Here is a 15534-nt window from a genome sequence, read left to right as displayed (position 1 = left end):
TAAATAATCAATATTAGTAAGACTTCAGAACTTCCAGATTTTTTTTGCTAGCCTTCCAAGGAGAAACTTTAGTCCCTGAGTATAACACAATTCCATGTCTCTGTCCTTTTGCTCGCGTTGTTTCATCCTCCTTTATTAACCCCACTTTGCCCAATGATACCCTACTTTTCCTTCTAAACTCTGTTCAAGGGTTACCTCCTTCTGGAGGCCTTCCCTGATTTCCTCTCCCTTTCCTTCCTCCCCTACTCATTCACCTTAGGTTAGGTCCCCCCATAGCACCAAGGGATAGGATAATATTCCAGACCTTTAAAAGACAATGTCTTTGCCCCAATTCTATAGCAAACAGGTGAATACAGTGCATGCTAACACTTTATTGGGAGTACAATCCCAGGGCACTGAGAGTACAAGAGAAACAACATAAGGCAGGAAAGGCCAGAAAGCAAATATAAGGAACTGTGTTCCTTCAACAGGCCCACAGCTTCTCAAGGAAACACAGTGAGTTGCTTAGTCCTGTGTGATGCCTCTCAAGAAGCAATATGAAACGACTGTACCTCAAAACAGTTACTGTGGGGCAGAGCGGTGAAGAATCTGTTAGCTCCTTCCTGTCTTCAGCCTCCCATTGGTCGAAAGCGGAACCAGGAAATAGTGACTCTCCCAAGCCAGGAGTGTTGGAGTTTGCTGGAGCTGGGGCTGGGGCTGGGGCTGGGGCGGGGCGAGTGGGGGGCGGGGCTGGGGCGGGGGCGGGGCGGGTGGGGGCGGGGCTGGGGCTGGGCCCGCCCAAGGGCACTGGGGCTGCAGTGAGTGCCATGTATGCTGTCCACTTCCTAGCAGGCTGCAGGCACCATGGGCCAGCACAACATCACCTCTTCCAAGACCATGCTGGTGTTTCTCAACCTCATCTTCGGGGGGGGGGGGGCAGCTGGCATTTTATGCTACACGGGAGGCTATGTCTTTATCACCTCCAAGGACTACAACCGGACCGTTTCTTTGAAGATGTGAACTCTCTCATCCCCGCCGTAGTGATCATAGCTGTAGGAGCCCTGCTCGTCATTATTGGGTTCATTGGCTCGCGGGTCACGATCCGAGAAAGCCATGCGGACTCGCCACGTTTGTCATCAACCTACTCTTGGTTTTGTCACAGAAGTTGTTGTAGTGGTTTGGGGATACGTTTACAGAGCAAAGGTGAAAAATGAGGTTGACTGCAGCATTCATAAGGCCTACAGTGGAACCAACCCCAGTGACACTAGCCCGGCTGCTGATCACGTACAGAGATAGCTGCACTCTTGTGGAATTCACAACTATTCAGACTGCGACAATCCAGACCGGTTCAAGGAAACCAAAAACCAGAGTGTCCCTCTTAGCTGTGCAGAGAGACCACCAGCAGCTCCAATGGTCTGGCCCACCGCTCCGACCTCTACGCCGAGGGATGCGAGGCTCTTGTTGTGAAGGAGCTACGAGAAATCATGATGCGTATCATCTGGGTCGTGCGGGCATTTGCAGCTATTCAGCTGCTGGGCGTGCTGTGTGCATGCATCAGATTGTGCAGGACGAGTAGAGATCCTGCTTCTGAGCTCCCCATCACCGGCGAAACCTCTGCCTGGTGCAAAGTGCAAGCCTGAGCTTTTAAGTCTTGTTGTTCTGATTTGGAAGGTGAATTGAGCAGGTCTACTGCTGTTGGCCTCCTGAGTTCATTTAGTTAAAGCTCACGCACACAGGTGTTGGACAGATCAGCATGGCTCTACATGTGCCCACCTACACCCCCCCCCCACCACCTATGACTTTCTTTCCCCCTATTCTAGCTGACTCTCCATGTCCCTAAGTTTTTTTGTTTTTTTTGTTTTTTTGTTTTTTTAACCTGAATTTTTTTTTATTATATGAAATTTATTGTCAAATTAGTTTCCATACAACACCCAGTGCTCATCCCAAAAGATGCCCTCTTCAATGCCCATCACCTCCCCACCCCTCCCTCCCACCCCCCATCAACCCTCAGTTTTTTCTCAGTTTTTAAGAGTCTCTTATGGTTTGGCTCCCTCCCTCTCTAACCTTTTCTTTTTCCTTCCCCTCCCCCATGGTCTTCTGTTAAGTTTCTCAGGATCCACATAAGAGTGAAAACATGTGGTATTTGTCTTTCTCTGTATGGCTTATTTCACGTAGCATCACACTCTCCAGTTCCATCCACGTTGCTACAAAGGACCATATTTCATTCTTTCTCATTGCCACGTAGTACTCCATTGTGTATATAAACCACAATTTCTTTATGCATTCATCAGTTGATGGTCCATGTCCCAAAGTTTTTAAGTATGGCGGTATATGTTCCAATTTCAGAACCATGTGCAGTGTGGGAGAATCAAAGGAGGGCCCGGGCCTGCTTCTGTTACCACCATGCTACCAGAGTATCATTGGGCCCTTTCAGTCTTCACGACGACGGAGAACTCTTGGCCGAAGATTTTTGTGGAGAGGGGGCCCAAGCTGTGGTTGAAGTTAACACTGGATGGTGCCCCTAGTCTGTGTCCTTTTAAAAAAACATATACTGCAGTCCAAAAAGATAGCAACTGGACAAAATGGCTGAAATAGATTTTAGAATCATACAATGTGTATCTTGGTTCATCTTCAAAACCAGACTAATCTTTGAAACTAGAGGTTTTTCATCAAAGCTGGCCTTACAGGAGTATGTAATGTATGTACTACTGTTTTAAGATAATTAGTGAGTGAGTGTGTGTTTTTTATGATTGAGCCCATTCATAGTAAGTCTAAACTCATTAGGATTAACGTACCCATGTAGCCAAGCATGTAGATATTAGCTCAGTTGTGAATAGAAAATTCTAATTTGGGGCACCTGGGTGGCTCAGTCGGTTGAACGTCCGGACAACTTTTGATTTCAGATCAGGTCATGATCCTAGGTTGCATAAGTGAGCCCCATGTCTGTCTCTGTGCTGAGTGTGGAACCTGCTTAAGATTCTCTTTCTCTTTCCTTCTGCCCCTCTCTCCCACTCGTACTCTCTCTTTCTCTCTCTCTCAAATAAAAAAAAAAGATTAAAACAAAGAAAAATCTAATTCAATAAACTCGGTGTCACCCCTCAAAAAAAACAAAACAAAACAAGAATAATGTCCAGATGTACACAGGCCTCACAGCAGGACAGCCTCCACGTAGCACTTTCCACATCGTGTAAAATGATGCTTACGTGTCTCTTCAGCAATTGTGCAGTGACACCAGTAACGTCTTTATCACCTATATCTTTAGCATTTGCACAGTGCTCAGCATATAGTAGGGAGAGAGTTGGGTTTGCTTGGGTTTGGCAGACATTTATAAAACATCTTGTGTTGTCAAGTTGAATGAAGCCTAGGGGTGGGTGATAATACCTCTAATTACCAAAACCATGAGTCAACTCAGTTCTGTGTGCTTTAACAAAACTCTGTAAGAGTTCTCCAGAAACCAAAACAAAACTTTTATTGAGAGTTCTCCAGAAAAACAGAATCAATAGAAAATATACATATCACTGACCTATACACACATACACATATATTATATTATATTATATTATATTATATTATATTAATTGGTTTACACAGTTATGGAGCCCAACATGTCCCACAAGTTGCCCTCTGCAAGCGAAGACTTAGGAAGCCAGTGGTGTAATTCAGGGCAAATCCAAAGGCCTGAGAACGGGGAGCACCACTGTCCAAGGGCGGAAGATGGACATCCCAGCTCAAGCAAAAAGAGCAGAAATTGGCCCTTCCTTTGCCTTTTCTATGTGGTTGGCGGGGAGGAGGGGGAGCACTCAACTGATGGGATGATGCTGGTACTCACCTCAATGAGGGCAGATCTTTACTCAAGTCTACTGAGTCAAATGCTAATCTCTTCGGGAAACACCCTTCCAGACCCACCCAGAAATAATGTTTTGCTAGCCATCTGGGCTTCCCTTAGCCCAGTCAAGTTAAAACATAAATTTAACCAGCATACTTTCCAACCCAAAGTACACTGACTTCTGGCCTTCCTCTCCATTCCAGTCCTCTCTGGCCTCGCAGGCACCTAGATTCTCTTCAGCTACCACAGTATAATCTTACCTGGGGTGGTTGCTGTGGACAAAATTCTACCAAATTAAAAAAAAAAATCTGCAACATATACAATATCTATAATTAGCCACCCGGGGTTTCACTATTGTTGACCTTGAGTGATGTCCACATGTCTATACAATGCAGCTGAGTTTTCTACAAGGTTTTTGTGTATCTTTTCAGCCAAATAAAAATGTTCCTTTTAATAGTCTTTATTGTGGTAAGTAGTTTTAAACACTTGCCTCAGTAGGGCTCCCTCCAACCACCAGAATTCTCCTGATGGCACTGAATCAACAACAAATGAATATTATTACATAGAAAAGGATTAGAAAAAATCCGTATGGGATTTTTATATTTGCTAGCAGGGCGGGGGGGGCGGGGGCGGGGAGTGTCTTTTTCAATTCTTACCACCATTCATTTTGTGCATCTACTTAGCACATAATCACTTTGTCCATGTGTTGGTTTTCTCAGCTAGCTCTTAAACATCTCTGGGTGATTAACATCTGGCTAGGTATCTTCCCTCACTGCTAATTTAAAAGGTTTCCCTGCTTCCAGTTCTGTGTCTCCCTCTCTCTCTGCCCCTCCCCCGTTCATGCTCTGTCTCTCTCTGTCCCAAAAATAAATAAACGTTAAAAAAAAAATTAAAAAAAAAAAAAATGGGGCGCCTGGGTGGCTCAGTCGGTTAAGCATCCGACTTCAGCTCAGGTCACGATCTCGCAGTCCGTGAGTTCGAGCCCCGCGTCAGGCTCTGGGCTGATGGCTCAGAGCCTGGAGCCTGCTTCCAGTTCTGTGTCTCCCTCTCTCTCTGCCCCTCCCCCGTTCATGCTCTGTCTCTCTCTGTCCCAAAAATAAATAAACGTTAAAAAAAAAAAAATTAAAAAAAAATAAATAAAAAAAAAATAAAAGGTTTCATGTTTTCTAGCCACTTACCATGCACCCCAGAAATGAAACACAAAATTTCAACTTGCTCTTCTTGGGGCAGGGCGGAGTGGGGGGTGGGGTGGCTGATAAATGTGAGTGGAATGAAAAGGGGGAATTTTAAAAATGAAATTGTGGAAAATAAAATACATCGTTGTACCTAATTACTAATTAAATTCCCCGTAACACTTGATTCCATTGTTACTCTGAGAATTCCATCTCTGTAAGTAGTCTTGACTCTCAGGAAAGGTTAGAAAGACTTAGTTATCTATTAAAAAGTGATGTGTAACCTTTATCACTTCACCCTTGGCAACTATGTTTTCTATGGCATATTGGTCAGCAGGTGATTTATTAGCTTCCTGTTCTATTAATTATTTATCCGCTATTGCTATGCATAACTAATACCACAATGTTCTATAGCATTTATTTAAAGATAGATCTGGAATATTCGAGAGATCTGAAATGCAGGCTGAAAACAATTTTTATGGCACTGCAGTAGTCTACCTTTGGCAGTGTGTACATCATCAAATAAAGTTTACAAAGCTCCTGAGGGGAGCCCACGCATGTTGTGGTCCTTGAAAGAGCAAAGGGCCTCGGAACAAATAACTTTCAATATGTACCTTTATAAAAAGTTCAGGTCTTGAAGTCAGCCAGGAAAACAGAGCCAAAATGTGGGTGGGTGGGGGGAGCAAAGACATCTTATCTCAGGTATCTTAGTCACTGTGTACCTTATAAAGCACAATTTGATTTCTAACATGGAACAGGCTGTAAGATGGCATGAAAGTAATAGGAGTCTGCTCCTAAATAGGCCACTGCTTGGCCCAGAATCACGAAATGAAAAGTCAGAAATAAAAATATTCTTTTGCACATTAACGCAGGCAATGCTAACAGATCAGCAAATCTTTGGAACAACACCAACAAAAGTTTTTTCATTGATGCTAGTACATTTCGGTAAGAAAGGACTAAATAAATTGCCCTACCTGAAATCTTATAATCAAAGTAGTCTTTGATTATAAGATAGAAGGAACCTTACAAGGTACTGGTCTAACCCCCTTGCTTTACAGTTATAAACACAAAAGGCCATAAAGACAAAAGCTTATTCCAGAGAAGCAACATGGTGCAGAGTGCCTCGAGGGTGAGGTGGCCGGGGACAACTATATGTCCTTCCATGATCTTGTGAGACATTATCTGCTCTACTTGAACCCAGTTAGACCGACTCGGACTGTAATCAAATCTCTTTACACAAGTTAAAATAAATTTACTAATCTTTAAAAATTAAATTAATTCAATAAGAATCTATTTATTATTAATTAGTCATTAAAAACTAAAACTGAGGAAAGATGGCTTCCAGTCAGGTGACAGGCATATTCCTGAAAACCCGTAAGGTGAATTTGTACAATTAAAACGTATTTTAGACACTGGTTTGCTTCGTATTTCTCTCAGGTGCGTTTAGCATCGTTAACTACTTTCCCTCTTGAAACATTCTTGCCTTTTGAGACATCACAGTCTTCCAACTTTGCTCTGCTCTTAGTCTCTGCTCCTTCTGTCTCTGTTCCTCCGATGAACCTTCTGACGTCTTCTCACCACCCTCCAAATGTGCCTCCCAAGTCCTGACCTCAGCTTTCTATTCTCTTTCTGCTTCCTTTGCCCACACACATCTCAAAACACTACCATCCCTCTGTGCGGATGGATCAAACAGCGCCATCCCTGACTTCTCAGCCAAATCCAGCGCTCTTCCTCCTCCTGCCCTGGAAACTCTTCTCTCTGCAGGCTGTCTGGTACCTGGGTGCCCACATTGCCTCCTAGAGCAGCTCCATCCTACACAGTTCCATAACTAAAGATGGCAGCACTGAACACCGGCAACTCGCACTTGAAATCTTGGATCTTCTTCCATAGCTTCCCCTTTGCAAGGAATTCAAGGGCAGGCATTCCCATCTAGATTAACTTCCCAAGCTCCTCAGCTTGCTCCTTGCCCCTCTGGCCACCTCCTGCTCATTCCCTACTCATTCACCACTTCCAATGCCATCCCCTCCATGCCCTTCCCCTCAAGGCCCTTCCAGCCCTGGCCACTCCACATTCCCAGAGTGAGGCCCATGACCCCATGAAAGCCTCCCTCATTCCTTTGAGTTGCCATTTCTTCTCCCCCAACTCCTGTAACCTACTAGTTACAGAATAGCCTGTATTAGTCTGTATTCATCTATAAGAGTCTATAATATAGTCTGTAGTAGTCATTTTGTACATCAATTACATCCTGGTTTCCTACTATTTTTTTGTATCTTATTCCCTACAGAAAGGTAATGCTAAGTTTTTGGAGGGAAAGCACCTTGTTTTCTACCTTCCTTTCTTCTGCCCCGTGGAGCTTAGCACAGCGTTATAATACTCCCAATGTAGCAAATGATACATGTGCTAATGAATGACAGTGGAGTTCTGAAATTCTGCAGTGTAGGCCAAACGTGGTGGCTCATCTTCACGGAATGACGGACAGTGGAGCCCTGTCTATCAGCCAGCACTGAAGCAAAGCTCACAGGACAAAATCCACAGGAAGGATGGAGCCATTAGAGAGGGGGCATCGCACGGGTGCATGGGCAGCTGTTGAGCATGTCCCTAGCAGTGGCCAACCACAGGCAGGCTGCCCAAGAGGATGCATAAAAAGTTGTACCAGAAGTGACAGCTCCAAGGGAAGGGCACTTTGTTCCTCTTTTGGAGGCTCTGGTGTCGCATCTCAGCCTCTCACTGGGTTCAAAATACTCTGGGCTACTGTTTCCACCTCTCTTCCCATCCTCAGGATCTCTCCCGTTTCCCTTTCATTGTCTCCTATTGCTTCCCTGATGCTGCTCTGTTGGCCCTCTGCAATGGGCATCTCTTGCTTTAAGCAGTCTACCATACATTCACCCTTCTTTCATTAAGAGCACACAAGTTTTCTCTGGGTGCCCACCCCTTCTTCCACTCTCAGACCACATGGTTTGGGTGGGGTTGACTCCTCTCTCAGCTCTAGAGGTGACGTGAAATCCAGTCCTCACTACGTCCCCCCCAGCTACGGTGGCCAGCTCAGAGAGAGTATGAGTACTAATTGGCACCAGGGATTCAGATCAGGGTGTGTATTTGAATTTGGAGGAAAGGAAAGTTCTCATTTTCTTTTCACTGGATTTGGAATTGTGAGGAAGAAAATGTGGACCCACCGACGGCCATCTTGCCCTTGAGAAGGAGGATCCCTCTGAGAGGGAAGCAAGCAGAACTGAGAAGTGAAGAGAGACCATAGATCCTGGGGATATATATTGAGTAGCTGGATCCTGCTACACCTGAAGCTAACTAACTTTTCCAGTTGTAGGAGCCAATAAATTCCTTGTTTGTTAAGTTATTATGAGCCAAGTTTTGAGTCACTTGTAACCCAAAGAGTCCCAATAGGCCTTCCTAATTGTTCGTAGTATTTTAGGTCTGGAAGTAAATGTAGAGATGAGTTCAATTCTTACATTTATATAACAGTAACCGAAGAACCAGAGAGAGCGTGACTCTAATATGAGCACACTCCTAAGTTGTAACCGAGACCACCCTAGACCCAGGTCTTTGCTCTCCCAGTGCCATGGTGCTTCTGCCACAAAATGCTCTATCAAATCGAGGCATTTTTTCTTCCATGGATGTTTTATTTCCCCTACTAGAACATAAGACCTATGGCCTACATTGTCCACATGTCCTTAGCTTAGCACAGTATCCTGCCTGTGGCAAATGCACAAGTACAGGTTAACCAGTCACTGAGTTAAGAAGACTTTTTATACCTTGAGATGTTTGTTTTTATGCTTGCCGGACAATGTGTTACTTTCAGGGTCTTTTTTTTTTTTTAAGTTGTTTTTTTTTAACATTTATTTATTTTTTGAGAGACAGAGAGAGAGCATGAGTAGGGGAGGGACAGAGAGAGAGAGAGGGAGGCACAGAATCCCAAGCAGGCTCCAGGCTCTGAGCTGTCAGCACAGAGCCCCATGTGGGGCTCAAACTCACCAACTGTGAGATCATGACCTGAGCCGAAGTCAGATGCTTAACCGATGGAGCCACCCAGGCGCCCTGCAGGGTCTTTAATACTAGAAAAGTAGAAGAGTGTGGAAATACAGCTGTTGTCAGCAGCTATAATCACTGCCTGCAGATGCCAGTGTTTTTGTCTCAGTCAAGTAGCCATTCTACACAGACAATGCAAAGACTCGCCAAGCAACAGGCCTGCCTCTGCACTTGAAAATGTATGAACTAATGTGGAGGGAAAAACAACTACAGACAAACACGCCAAAAAGACAAACATTTTTTGGCTTTTTTACGTAGAGGAAAATATCAGTCCAAAAATCAACAATAATGTTTGGGTTCTCTCTAAGTGACCAGACGTCCATAAAATACTGCTAATTATCCCTGTAAAAATGTGCGACTTGACTGCTATCTTTAGAAAAGTAGCATCTGTGTGCTTTTGTTATTTTAATGAGCACGGTAAGCCTACAAAATAATCTGAAATACTTATGGTCTTTTGATTACATAATATGAAATTCTCCCAAAGTCTTTCTAAACGGAAATTTTATTAAATACAAATTCTACAGCACAATGTGTTGTGGTAATCGCAGCAACTGGTGAGTTTGGGTTTTGTTTTTGTTCTTTTAGAGGTTTTATTAGTTTCCCAAGTCTACTATAACGAAGTACCACAAATCGGGTGGCTTAAGATAACAGAAACTTACTGTCTCACAGTTCTGGAGGTTAGAAGTCCAAAATCAAGGGGCTGGTAGGGCCGTGCTCCCTCTGAAACCTGTAGAGAAGAATACTTCCCTGCCTCTTCCTGGCTCCTGATGGTGGCTGGACGTCCTTGGCGTCCCTCACCTTACACCCTAAATCCCGCCAACCTCTGCCTCCATCATCACATGGCCTTCTCCCTGTGTGTCTGTGTCTTCACGTGGTGTGTTCCTCTTCTTTTTTTTTTTTTTAATTTTTAACATTTATTTATTGAGAGACAGAAAGACACAGAGCATGAGCAGGGGAGGGGTAGAGAAAGGGGAGGGTAGAGAGAGGACACAGAATCTGCAGTAGGCCCCAGGCTCTGAGCTGTCAGCACAGAGCCCAACGCAGGGCTCAAACTCACAAACTGTGAGATCATGCCCTGAGCCGAAGTCGGTCGCTTAACCAAGTGAGCCACCCAGGCGCCCCCATGTGTTCCTCTTCTTATAAGGACGCCAGTTATAATGGGTTCAGGCCCACCCTAAAGGGTTCATCTTAACTTGCTTACATCAGCCAAGACTCTATTTCCAAATAAAGTTATAGGTACTGAGGATTAGGATCTCAACTTGCCTTTTGGGGGATACAATTTAAACCATGACAAATATATAAATGACATTTTTTAAAAAGTGTTTATTTATTTTTGAGATAGAGAAAGAGACAGAGCGTGAGCAGGGGAGGGGCAGAGAGAGAGGGAGCACAGAATTGGAAGCAGGCTCCAGGCTCTGAGCTGTCATCACAGAGCCCCACACAGGGCTCGAACCTACAAACTGTGAGATCATGACCTGAGCCGAAGTCAGATGCTTAAACGACAGAGCCACCCAGGTGCCCCTATAAATGACCTTTTTTAAAAAAATGTTCATTTATTTATTTTGAGGGGGGAGGGCAGAGAGAGAGGGAGAGAGAGAGAATCCCAAACAGGCTCTGTCCATGCTGTCAGCATGGAGCCTCATGCGGGGCTCGATCTCATGAACTGTGAGATCACGACCTGAGCTGAAATCACGAGTCAGACACTCAACCAACTGAACCAGCCAGGTGTCCCATAAATGACATTGTTAAGAAGTGTTAGAAGCTTAACCTTGGTGGGTGATACAGAAGGAGAGACTTTCTTTGACAAGACTGATCTATGACTTGCTATGGAGACCCATAAGGTTAGAAGGAGATTAGAACTTTGGCTGACATCACCACTTTGAAAACCACCAAAGTTCGGGGCGCCTGGGTGGCTCAGTGGGTTAAGTGTCCGACTTCAGCTCAAGTCATGATCTCACAGTTTGTGAGTTCAAGCCCTGCGTCGGGCTCTGTGCTGACAGCTCAGAGCCTGGAGCCTGCTTCACATTCTGTGTCTCCCTCTCTCTCTGCCCCTTCCCTGCTCATGCTGTGTCTCTCTCTGTCTCAAAAATAAATAAACATTAAAAAAAAAAAAGAAAACCACCAAAGTTCAAGAGATGTAAATGAACAGACCTAGTAGAGGTCTAGTAGAGAAAAATATGAGGCACCTGAAATAATTTGGAATCACTAAATCTGTAAGATGATAGTAAAACAAACAAACAAAAACCCTTCCCTCACTGTTCTGTGCCCTCTCTCCTAAAATGTCTGCTTACTCTTCTTTCCCATCTTTCCCAGGCAGATCCTCTCCTTTCCCGCTGGGCCCCCAACCATGACAACCTCCCAGAAATGACCTGGGGTCACAGGGAATTCCCTTTCCTTCCTCCTGCTGCTCTTGCTGGGAATTATTCCAGCCACCTTCCTGTGGGCCCATCCAGCTGGGGAAGCAGAAAGAAGATCACACTAGAACAGCTCTGTTCCAGTCAGATCCAAACTTGAGCAGGGGCAAAGTGAAATTATCAAGAGGTGGCTATAGTGGTGGCATTCTAGAAAAATAAAAGGGTCTGTCAACTTCTCACTTGGCTTCTAAGCTTTCTATCTCACCTCCCTGGGGCCATAAACTATATCTCTACTGTACCAGTTCCTGTGAGCCCTAAACAGAACTTATCTCCACTTCGATCATTGCACACGAAATTGCCCTGTTCCTCCTGAACTTTGAGCTTTGACAGCCTGGGGTAAGGGAGGAAGGGAGGGAGGGAGACTGCACTGATCAAGCACTCTAGGAAGGGTTAGTGACGCAGAGGGTGGTTCCAAACCAGCAGAGAGACATGGAGCAAGACAAGTTGTCCCTGAAAAGTCTGGGGCTGGGAGTCCCAATTTGGGCTGCAGAGCCCAAATTAGACACTTCAAGGCCAAAATCATAGAGAATGGTCAAAGTCTAAGTTGCTAATTCATGTCTTCTTGTCATTCCCCTCCCCCCACATTCACTGCAAATTCCTGGAGGAGGGTTTTGTCTTGTTTGCCTCCTGCACCTGTCCCCCCACCTGGCGCATTGTAGAATCCAGCCTCACTCACCATCTTTCTTTTCCTGCAATTAGCAAAGCTCTTTCTTATTTCTGATCCTCAGCGTAAACTATGAGCATCTGATTTAGAACACTCTCTTTTCAAATGATGGGTTCCTTCTCATCCTTTTGTTCACAGCTTAAATGTTATCTCCTTGAAGAGCCTTACCTCTTTTTAAAGTAAATTACACACACACACACACACACACACACACACACACACACACACACACTATCCTCTATCATAGCATCCTGTTGATTTTCTTCACAGGCTGTACAATATGTTGTAATGGTTTGTTTTTTGAATAGCTCCTCCATTGGACTATATTCTAGGAAGAGAAAATTCAAATCTATCTTGCTCCCCGTTATAGTCCTACCAATTAGCACATCCAAGGCACTCAATAGATAAAGGTGAAAGAACAAAAGTATAAATATATACAATCAGAATTTAATAAACCTACCAGAATTTTTAACACTATATTATATGGGAATTTAGCATAAAAAAATGGAATCTTGAAAAAAATAAATAAAGATGGAATCTTGGGCTAGATGAAGAACAATGAATTATTTAATAACTATCTAAGCTTTATTGAATAACCAAAACTAAATCTGAATCCATTCTTTCCTTATTCTACATCAAGTCAATTACAATGGATCAAAGATGTAAGCCTTTAAAAAAGAAGCCATTAAAAAACTTGAAGAAAATGTACAAGAAGTTTTGACCATCTCAATGTAGAGATGTTTTTCTAAGCAAGTCAATACATCCATAAAAACTAACGCTTTTTGCACTCACACATATATGCACAAAACACACTCAAACAGAAACAAAAGACGAACAACAAATTGGGGGGAAATAATTGTTACATTTGACAAAGGCCTAGATCTTATTATAAAATGTTGTTATAAATAAATAACGAAAAGACTTATAACTCAAAATAAAAATAAAGGACATAAGGAGACCACAGAAAAATTCATGCAAATGACTTTTAAGGGAAGTGATATATAATATCAAGAATATCAAAAGAATGTAAGTGATCAATGACTAAATTCTGCTCCTGAAAACAGTATTACACTATATGCTAGCTAACTAGAATTTAAGTAAAAATTTACAGGAAAAAAAAATTAAAATGATGCTATATAGAAACAAAAAGAATATCAAAAGAAAGGAATGTACATTAAACACTGAGATAACCATTTTTCATCTTTGAAATTGGAAGAAATGAAAAACTCTCATAATATTTAGTGTGGCCAGTATGTAGAAAAATATGGACACTGGCATATTATTTTAGGGGGATATACATTTTGTCTTTAGAAAGTCAGTCTCTGGGGTGCCTGGGTGGCTCAGTCTGTTGAACGTCTGACTTCGGTTCAGGTCATGATCTCACAGCTGGTGAGTTCGAGCCCTGCGTTGGGCTCTGTGCTGACAGCTCAGAGCCTGGAGCCTGCTTCGGGTTCTGTGTCTCCCTCTCTCTCTGCCCCTAACCCATTCGCATTCTGTGTCTGTCTCTCTCAAAAATAAATAACCATTTAAAAAAATAAAAATAAAAAAGTCAGTCTCACAAAATAATTAAATTAATTAATTTTAAAAAATGAAGTCAGGCTCATGGGTTAGCTGGACTTTGAGAGTAGTTCAATGTTTCAATACCTGTGCAGAGGACAGCTGGGCAAGATCCATCAGAATTGTAAATGCATTTACTCTTTGTCCAGCAATTACATCTTTAGATTTTATTCTATAGATAAACACGCACACACAGGCAAAGATGTATAAATGAAAATACTCACACAAAAAACCCAAAATGACCTTGAATAGTGGACTGATGATGTAAGGTTTGGTTCATATTCATAGTAAACTACTATGTGGTCACTGAAAAAGAAATGTGTCCGTGTCATATTATGTCTTTAGTATATGAAGCATACAAGGCATGGAAAAGAATGCATTGTATAAACCCATGTGTTGACAACAAAGCAAAACAAAACCAAACAAAAAAACACAGTCCAGAGAAAGAAAGAAAGAAAGAAAGAAAGAAAGAAAGAAAGAAAAAAAAGAAAGAAAGAAAGAAAGAAAGAAGGAAAGAAAGAAAGAAAGATAAATAGACAGGTAGACAGGGCTGTGTATGCAAACAATTTCTGGAAGGACTCACAAGAAGCCACCAGGAGGAGGGCCTGGGAAGTCAGTAGGTTTACTTTTCACAGTACCTTTTCACACTATTAGAAAAAAAACTACCATCTGCACATATTACTTTTTAATTCAAAAACCAGCTAGATTATAAAGATGATGTTAACATAACTCAATTTTGCCCTCAAAAAGATTCTGTGTAATAATAATGGTGATATTAGTAAGATGGTAAGATTTTTCAGTCTTGTTTGGTTAATGCTATTATTACTACAAGCTACAAAATTTTAAATAAACACCCAAAATAAACAAATTATGACCCTTTCAATAATCCAGAAGTGAGACAGGTTTAGCCCTTTAGTCGAAAAGCAGCTCTCTATTCAACTTAAAAAGCCCATACTTGATGTATTAATAAATATTTTATTTTAAAAAGATGGTCTACAAAGTAGCTTGGGAAGCTTAAGCTCATTTGTAGCTATCACCACTCCCTACCCATCCCCAATAATGTATTCAAATTCAATGCCAAAAGTTACTTATTAAACACAAGAGATATTACGCCCTGGGAAAACTCTTATAAACTTGGCCTGAAGGAGACCTGATCTCTTAATGAAATACAGAACAACTATCTTAGAAAAACGAAAATGGGCAATCGTCATGTAAGTATTTATTGCCTTTGGGAATCAAACAAAGTTTTCATTTTAGTTAGCATGTGGAGAAATTTGAACTATGAAATCGTGATTAATAATTTTGCACTATACCATTGTGATTACTCCTCACTGTTGGTTTTCACAACAGCATACCATGCTTTTAAAATGCATTTGGAATATATTTTTTTCTCCATTGGTCAAAAATCTCTCAGGAGAGGCTAAAGAGAAGTATTTAAAACAAGATAGTAAACAGTGCCCCACAGAGAGCAAATGGTTAATACGTGTTTGTGGAATGTATGATTAAAGCTGTTAGTTGTAGCAAAGTTGCACAAAATCTGGTAGGCTCTGCCCATAAGGGTTTTGTGGGGAAGACAGGTTCATGTTACAAATATCTGTAAACCAAGGTAAAAGTACTCCTATGAGGCCAAGGCCATAGAACTTGGACTGAAAAGTGAAAATATTATTTCTAAGCAGTATTAGTTCTAAGCAGCATCAAATATTCAGATATTTGCAGATATCCAAGGAATGGACTTAACATTTAGGTTTTTATTCTGAAATGTCTACGCTCATGTGAATACTGTGTCTATAAACTATTAATGACTAAAAATTGACTAAAATACTACCATTTGAAACCAACGACACACAAGGCAGGTCTGAGTTAAATTGTGATTTTTTTTTA

The 15534-nt window shown here is 42.3% G+C and overlaps 1 protein-coding gene and 1 pseudogene across 2 annotated transcripts in view; both read left to right on the top strand.

Annotated features, from left to right (window-relative positions):
• The first annotated feature begins 843 nt into the window (after positions 1-843).
• LOC109273046 (tetraspanin-3-like) lies at positions 844-1619 on the top strand (annotated as a pseudogene).
• Positions 1620-14763: 13144 nt separating this feature from the next.
• ANXA13 (annexin A13) overlaps positions 14764-15534 on the top strand; it is a 50945-nt gene continuing 50174 nt past the window's right edge. The window contains exon 1 of one of the 2 annotated variants that reach the window (XM_019459906.2): positions 14764-14864. In XM_019459906.2, the coding sequence (XP_019315451.1) occupies positions 14850-14864 (15 nt within the window). In that variant the 5' untranslated portion in view covers positions 14764-14849. The remainder of the gene's footprint in view (positions 14865-15534) is intronic. The other variant, XM_019459907.2, reaches the window with a different exon arrangement.

This window comes from Panthera pardus, unplaced genomic scaffold, assembly GCF_024362965.1.
Source record: "Panthera pardus isolate Hobbes unplaced genomic scaffold, ASM2436296v1 HiC_scaffold_7, whole genome shotgun sequence".
Lineage (NCBI taxonomy): Eukaryota > Metazoa > Chordata > Mammalia > Carnivora > Felidae > Panthera > Panthera pardus.
The sequence above is the reverse complement of the archived record's forward strand: the minus strand, read 5'-3'. Positions and strand labels throughout refer to the sequence as shown.